General features: G+C 34.0%; 1 protein-coding gene across 1 annotated transcript; it reads right to left on the minus strand.

Annotated features, from left to right (window-relative positions):
- Window positions 1–4780: 4780 nt before the first annotated feature.
- On the minus strand, window positions 4781–5716 carry LOC110326603 (olfactory receptor 6C3). Its single transcript, XM_021205157.1, has one exon. The coding sequence runs from the start codon at window positions 5714–5716 to the stop codon at window positions 4781–4783; it is 936 nt and encodes a 311-aa protein (XP_021060816.1).
- Between the last annotated feature and the right edge of the window lie 3192 nt (window positions 5717–8908).

Here is an 8908-nt window from a genome sequence, read left to right on the forward strand (position 1 = left end):
AAGTGATACTTTATTAAAGAATAATTGATTCAAGATATACATGTAGAAATATTGAAAATTTAGTTCATGCTCATGAAAGTTTTATTTCTCTGCCTTTGTTTTAAAATACATTTAGGGTGATATTAGCCTATTTTATTCCAGTAACCCATCAATGAAAACAGATGTACAATTATATTCTGACTAAACTGTTTCTAAAGGAACAAAACTATATGAGGTACCACATATTAATATAAGGGATAATTAAATATAAAAGCTTCAGGAAGGTAGAAGTTAATTTGGTATATTTTCCCTGTCATATCTATAATTGTGAGCAGTGTAGTTGTTAATTTTTTATAAGGAAAAGGGCAAACATCTATTAACCAAAGCAGCGTTTTTGAAAATTCCTATTATGTACATTCCTCCTCCATAATATATATTTTTCTCTTTATAGAAGCAAATTTACTTCATAAGCAGATGTCTGTTTTCTTTTAGTGATGGTAAGAAACACCATAACATAGGATTTATGAGAACCACAATTTTTTTCAACGTTTTATTGATTCTTTGTGAACTTCACACCATGGACCCTAATCCCACTCATCTCCCCATCCCTGTGAATTGTAAGTCCTCCCTGCAAAGAAAACAAAACAAAATAAAAATAAAACAACAACAATTCTGTCATGAAAGCTGCCGTGTATCACACTGTACACCCGTTTCCTCAAACAGCTTGACTCGCAAACGTGCATTGCAGTGAGCCATTGGTGTTTTCAAGGCCTCTGGTTTCTGCCGCACTACTAACTGGATCCTCATAAGGACTCCTTTCGGATATTCTGTTGTTGCCCTGTGTCATAGAGATCCTGCAGCCTTCAACCTGCAGGATAGGCCCCTTCGTGTGCTCCAGCAGTACATAGTTGGGGTAGATGTTGGGGTAGGTCAACAGAGCCCTGGATCTAGGCCTGGTTGGAAACTGAACTGGTCAACCCTCTAGCACCCCCACACAGAAGCACCAGGGCCAGCTCTCCAGCTTTTCTAGGGTGAAAGACAGAGACTCTCAGGCCCTAGGGGCTGGTTCACCTGCCTGCTTCAGGTGGAGGTGGGAGGCATAATTTTTTTTTTAAGACTTTAAATTGAGACTTGCTCAGATCTTTCTCCTTTTCTCCTGACATTTGTGGTTTTTCTTCATTCCTAGTTTCTATTAACTCCAGCTCTTTCATTAACTGATATTTAAAATTTAATTTGTGAGGATTATGTGTGTTATACTCCCTATCGGTAAGCCAATAGAACACTTCTCAATAATTTATCCAGTTTTTTTCCAGGATACTCAGAGGGTGATCAGAGATCATATTTTAAACCAACAAAACATAGTTAGGTTACAAAATTTCATACTTCTTTCAATGTGCAGGGAGAGTTTATGGATTGTAGAATAGCATTTCAGCAATTATACCTCTATAGAAACAGCATTTGAACAATGATCCACGCATGATCAACTTTATAATAGGTATAGCAGAATATTTGGTCTTTGTCACAGCTGATCATTCTACACATTGTCTGGTTTCACTGTTTTCTGGGACATTGTTTCAAGTTCCCATGACCCATAAGTCTTGTAACATAAGTGCCTGAAGAGTCATGGATACCAATGTCCATGTTCTGCTGCCCAGCTAAAGATGTATACTGGCTTTTCCTAACAACCTTGGTGGCCTTTGGTCTCCAGAAGCCAGAGCACTAACTTTAGAAAAGTGTTTTCCTAGGCAGTCATGGTAGGGCAGAGAGCCCTGGACTTTCTGTGGATTTAATGTTGTTCTTCTGCTATTCTAATAAAAAGTACCAGGTTGTTCCTTAATTGCACTAATCCCCCAAATATTTACTGCTGGTTTTTTTGTTGTTGTTGTTTTCTTTTGTAGTCATAAACTTTCCAAAAGGCAATCAATCCTAACTTTGCTGTTGCCTGAATGGTACCTTGTCTTAACACAGATTTTCTCTAAACAAATCTGATTTCATCCTCACTCCAATGTCGGAAAAATGGATAGGATGTGGCCAGATTCTTGGCCAGAATACAGCATAAATAGGCTCTGTTTTGCTTCTTGATAGAGTCCTTGTTCCTCTCTGAAACTTCAGGAACACAGTATTTACTGTTCGGTTTTCTGTTGACATTTTGATTTTCCAAACATCTACTAGAATCACTCATTAAATTCTATTTTTGTTATTCTAAGACTCCTTTAGCCTACAGCTCTATACTCTATTTCCCCACAAACTAGTTACAAAATCCTGTGAGCCACATTTTCTTATTTATTATAGCAGTCACCTACTTCTTGATAGCAATTTTTTATACTTTTCATCATTGTGACAGACTAAAATGAAAGATACAACCAAAACATAAGATTTTATTTTGGCTTACAGTCTAAGGGGGTAGAGTTCATCACAACAGGGAAGGAATAGTTGGGGATTAGCACAAGGCTGTGGTAACCAGAGTATGCGCTGTGTAGATACCTATATCTGCAACCAGGAATCAGATATAAACGGACTGAGGCTGATCCATAGTACATAAGGTCTGCCTCCAAGAACATCTATCTCCTAAATGTCTCACAGCCTTCCAGAACAGTAACACCAGCAGGTGCTAAGTGTGCAAACACACAAGCCTATCGGAGACATTTCATATACAAACTACAATACTCTGACGCATGGGACTCAATAATTCCCTCACTAATTCAATTTGAGGTCTACATCACAACCGGCATACTGCAGTGGCCTTGGTTTAGGCAAACCTCTTATATGAAAGGCCACAGAGATGTTGATCTTCAAGTTCCTTCAACATTACACTTACTTTAGTGGCTATAAAACTTCACTCTAGTCTTGAGTCAGACTTGGAGGCTAAAGTAGTCTATTCCATCCTGCTCTGTCTGTGGCAATCCTGGGTTAGGTTTTCCATTTGTATTGAAGATAGCTACTGTGTTTATGAGCTTGGGAATCATGTCATGGATTTCACCCAGAATTATTTGAAGGACTGTTAGAAGATGATGCCAGTCAGCACCAAACTTTAAAAAAGAAACACATAACTTCTTTAAAAATAGATACTAATACCCAATCATAAGAAAAATTAGTCAGGAAGTCATGATAATACCCAGTAAATAAAAATAATATCATATAGTTTGCTCAAAAGAGAGAAGTATGAATTGATTAATAACACAGTCATAATAGATGTTCTAATATATGTTCAGCAAACTCAAATACAGTGTTTATGTACAAAATTGTAAAATGTAAAAAAGTACAGATAAAAATTTAGAAATTTATGAACTTAAAATTCACATAAGTTTAAAAATATCAAAATAATAAAGAAGTGAAATATAGTAGAGAGAAAGATCATCAGAACTGGATAACCCAAAGAAAGGATTTGTAAAGCTGATGGTACATTATCTGGAAATAAACACTCATGGGGAAAAAGAGCAAAATGAAAGTAGCTAACAGATATGAGTTTCAAATGACGAGATGAATGACTAACTTTCAAGACAAGTAGCTGAAATTTTATTTAAAGACATTACAAAAACTTAATAAGTGTTCTTATTTCTTATGGATTAAGCTGAAATACCTGGGGACAGGAACAGTAAATTTTCCAATCAAGATTATTTCGAGTAAAGTCACCTCAAGGCTTAGGGAGACATGAGAAGAGCAGATCCTGAGAGGAGCAAGAGAAAAGAAGGAGATAATTCATAGTTGCCCCAGTGCTCCCACCAGAGGACATCTTAATAGAAATCTCATATACAGAAAGAATGGGATTTTAAATTCAAAATGAGGGAGAAAAAAGAGCCACCCCACCAACTAAAAATACTTTGTTCTCTAAAGCTCTCCTTCAGAAATAAAATAGAGATCAGTTTTCTGACGGAAATCCTTTTAATAAATTTTATTTTTATACTTAAATCAGAAAACTGACATTAAAAAGTAAAAGTCACCCATATGGTGATATACATTATGTTGTTGTGATACAAATACATTGAAATGGAATCTATTGCTCATAGGAAATGAGTATACAGAACATAGAGAACATTATATGCTATCAAAATGTCAATTAGTCTTGAAAATATGAAAAATATTATTTGTAACTTTATTTCTGAGGATTTTGATGACATAATATATGTAGATTATGAACATAGAAACATAATTAAAACTGTTATATGATATCCTCCTGTAGAATATTTCTTTAAAATACATAACATTTCCAGAAAAAATAATCTATGGAAGAAATACATCCTATTATTTTTATAATTATTTGTTCATGTATATTTATATGTTGTATTTTGTACATCATAGTTTGGTCACATTCATCTTTGCACAATTCTTCCCAGAGCTGTCCATTTCCTTCTCAATCAACTTTGTGTCTTTGTTCTTTTTTTTTAACCACCAAGGCCAGTTTGTGCTGCCCAAATATTATATGTGTGGCCTTCCATTGGAGTGTGAACAGTGTGTATCCAGGTCTATACCCTGAAAAGTAACAAGCACATCTTTCTTGGCATCCAAGAACTGCCAAGAGCTCCTAGGCTAGGGGTGTAACATTGTGTCTGAGTTTCCTCTCAATACTGGGATTTAGTATGGCTTTGGATTTTCCCCTGCTGTCAAAATTTATTAAAGATTTCAAAACAACAATGTATTATATATACTTGATTGTAGAGATAAGAGAAATAAATTGTGAAACTATAAAAAGTTACTATAATAACACACAAAAAACTATCAGAGAACAAGGATACTTAATAATTTCAAGATTATAATTTGTTATATCTTAATAGAGTTCTTTATTTTCAATGTACTTTTAATTTCATTTGCTTACAGAAAATGCTAGCTTGTGTACTGCACCTTTGAATGCTTGCTTTACTTGCTGGTTCCTTAGAGTATAAATGAAAGGATTTAACATGGGGACAACAGAGGTATTGAGAATTGCCACGCCTTTGGTCAATGAGGCCTTTTCTTTTGCAGAGGGATTAGCATACATGAATATACAACTTCCATAAGAGAGGGAGATGACAATCATGTGAGAGGAACAGGTGGAGAAAGCCTTTTTCCTCTGGCTAGTAGATGGAATTCTTAAAATAGTCCTGATAATGTACATGTAAGATAAAATCACCAATGCCAAAGTGAACAGAAGAGCAACCAGAGCAACATAGAAGCCAATCACTTCTAGAAACAATGTATCTGAGCAAGACAGTTGCAAGAGGGGGAAAAAGTCACATGCAAAATGATCAATGACATTAGAAGCACAGTAATCCTGCTGGAGCAAAAGCATAAGAGGTGGGAAAACAGTCAGAAAACCAGCAAGCCAGGCACACAACACAAACAAGGTGCAGAGTTTCCTGTTCATGATGGTTGCGTAGTGAAGGGGCTTGCAGATGGCAACATAGCGGTCATAGGACATGGCAGTTAGAATGTAAAATTCACACACACCCATGAAGATAAAGAAAAAGAGTTGGGCAGCACAGTTGTTATAGGAAATTGTCTTATTCCGGGTGACAATAGACCCCAGAAATCTAGGGATACATACACTTGTAAATGAGACTTCAAAGAAAGCAAAATTCCGGAGGAAGAAATACATTGGTGTTTGTAGATGGGAGTCTATGAAGGTCAAAACGATGATTGTCAGGTTTCCAGTGACACTTAATATATATGTGATTAATAAAAAGAGGAAAATCACAATCTGAAGGTCGGGGTCATCAGAAAGACCTAAGAGGATGAATTCTGTAATTTCTGTGTGATTCATATCCTCTCTCTTCTCCCCCTCCTGATGCTGCTTCCTCTTCTATTTCCTCTTTTAAAGGTATTTAGGGCAAAACATATCTTTTAAAGGAGTTGAAAAATATGGCTTTGATTAATCTCATTCTAACAAATAGTTCTAAAATATCTTCTATACGTCATGACAATTCGATATGAACTATTATTATCACATGGTTTTAGTGTGTATTTATTAGTGCAGCTTATTTAATGGCCTCTTAAGTATAACAGGAAATGTTGGGAAATTTTTGTATTGTAAGTCGTATCATTAGAAGATGGAATATAAAGTCGACAATTTTTATTTCATGTCTAATTAGGACAAAGCAATGTTAACATTTGTTTAAGCGACATGAAACACGAATTTTCCTTTAAAAGTTAATGAGGACTTCCTCCTAAAAACACAAATGTTTCCTTAGCGCTGTTGAACGGTAATGACAGTTCCTTATTCTTTTATATATAAGAATTCAGTCAACAATTCTTCTTAGCAAATAAAGTACTGAAAAGTTTTATCTGCATTTAAGTAATTAAATTTATTTTAATAGCAATATTGTGGAATAACTGTTAAGAACTAGAGAAAATAATATATTAATGATTAAAATAGAATTTTTAATATTATCTTATTCAAAAATGGGGAATATATACCTTAGATATTGACTTATAATTCAATCAACATATGTTACACTTGAGTCTGTCTACAAAGTTAGAAATGCATGTGCTGTACAAGAAAAATTTCCATTTGAAATTGAAGAGATATACTATTTGCTTTCATTTTTCTCTAAAACAAAATTGGAAAGAGTTGTCACTTGCCTTAGGTCTTAGTAGCTGTCTCTTGAATTTTCGTACAGTATGTTTTCCATTTGATCATACTTTTGCTTATTTTCGTAGGTTCATGGATAGATGATCTGTTTCTCAGCTTTCTTGATCCACATAGGTCCATTCATCCACAGGGATACCAGATGTACATAGAAAACTGTTCCCATTCATTTTCACTTATTTGATTAATTCTCAGCTATTCAAACACAACACTAGAAGATATGGTATTCTGGGGGGGGGGGTATAGAGAACTTTCGGGATAGCATTTGAAATGTAAATAAAGAAAATAATAAATAAATAAATAAATAAATAAATAAATAAATAAATAAATAAAAGAAATGGATAATGCAAAAAAGAAGATATGATATTCTTTAGATTTTTGTCTTTTAAATACTAAAAATCATTGTATCTTTATTCTATAAGGGTAGATTTTTGCTCTGAGGTACAGAGTATAAGGTATGGCTGCTCTGCTGACATTTGCAACACTCATAATAATCAGAATTTAATTTTTTTCATGGTGACTGAACAGAAATACTTGAAATGAAGGTAGATCATTAAAACCCCTCACATATATGGAAGTCTACTCCAGCCTTCTATAATCTTAAGTAGCAGTACTACTTGTACTTACGTAAGAAATGATCTATGTGCAACTGTTTTTACTTCAAAAGCCTTGGGACCTTGTGGACAAAATAAAGCCCAGGCCATAACTCTGCTGTCTTGTAGACCACAGGGAATTTCTAGAACCCATTCTTCAATATTTCAGTAACCTCTAACCCTGCTCACCAGTGGGTCTCTCTTGAGAGTGTGTTAATCATCCTATCCCAGAGAGCACACAGTGTTGTCATCTACTAAATACCTGCTGCCATTAATTACAATTGCTTCACATTTTATTCTCATCTAATAACTCATGAGCGATAAAAATAACTATGAAATGTTCTTTCTTGAAAACCTGAAACCCTTAAACAATTGATATTTAATTATATTTTTCAAATGAAATTTTTCTATGCATTTGGTGGCTTACTCTTAGTTTTGTTAGGTGCCCGGGTATCATAAAATAAGAGGCTATAATGGTGTGTTAAATATTAACAATTAAAAAATATTAACAATTAAAACACTTACAATGAAACAAAAACACATTTTACAACATAATATAATTCTCATTATATTTAATTTCAACATTTGTATTTATTATAGATATTAACCTTTATAATGGTTTAAACAACCTATTAAAACTTACTAAAAATTATTAAAGAACACTAAGATTTTATTTATATGAAATTCTGGCTAATTAACTATATTATTATTCTTTTCCATAAATGTTTTTCCAGATATTTGACTATAAAATGTGTAACCAGATAATAAAGACATATTTTAATTATTATTTAATAACTATCATGAATACTATATAATTTAATAAAATTAATATTAACAAAATAAAAAGTGTTAAGCATTGTGAAAGCAACTAACCATTTAATGTAAAAGTGAGATGGTACTTATGATAAAAATTTTTATTTTATATTGTCCAGCTTTTTGAAAAATGAATGACAACATCTGTATACATTTAAGGTATATAACATGATACTTTGATATGGATATATATGTGCATGCAGTGATAACAGTTACTCATACAGATGTATCTTACGGGTGAGATGCAAACATGAGAATTCCTTTAATGTGATACAGTGTGAGCTAATGAAGCATTTGACAAGTGCAGCTCTAAACATCACAAGGATTGAGATTTCTTTCTTAACTTAAGTCACTGGAAGTAGTAAAAATGTTTTGTTTTGTTTTTTAACCACAGGAAGACCTTTATATTAGTGCCTCAAATGGTGCCCATGTCCTTTACTGTAGCTTAGATTTAAATTTAGAGGCTCATTTCAGGTTTTGCTTGTTTTAATTTTCAAGAAGAGTTCAGGTAATAAATCTCTACTTTTTCACTTCATTTGTGTTTATCAAAATGCAAATCCACTGTATTCGTTTATGTGATGATCCACATGCACATAACTAAAATGGCAGGCCTAGCTGAGTATGTTTTGATCCCTGCCTTTTTGCCTTCAGGTATTGCTGGCAATTTTATCTACCCTATTTCTGCTTCTGCTGCTGCAGGTGATGTGCCCACCGTCCAGCTCCGAATTCTGAGCAGCTACCATGTGAAGATAGCCGTTGTTGGGGCATGGAGACTATATCGTGTAAACCAATCTAATGAATCTTACTTTTTTATTAGATATTTTCTTTTTTTCCACTGGATGGTTATAGCTCCTTTGTCAAAGATCAGGTAACCATAGGTGTGTGGGTTCATTTCTGGGTCTTCAATTCTGTTCCATTGATCTTCCTGTCTGTCACTGTACTAGTACCATGCAGTTTTTAT

The sequence above is a fragment of the Mus pahari genome, chromosome 9 (genome assembly GCF_900095145.1).
Source record: "Mus pahari chromosome 9, PAHARI_EIJ_v1.1, whole genome shotgun sequence".
Classification (NCBI taxonomy): domain Eukaryota; kingdom Metazoa; phylum Chordata; class Mammalia; order Rodentia; family Muridae; genus Mus; species Mus pahari.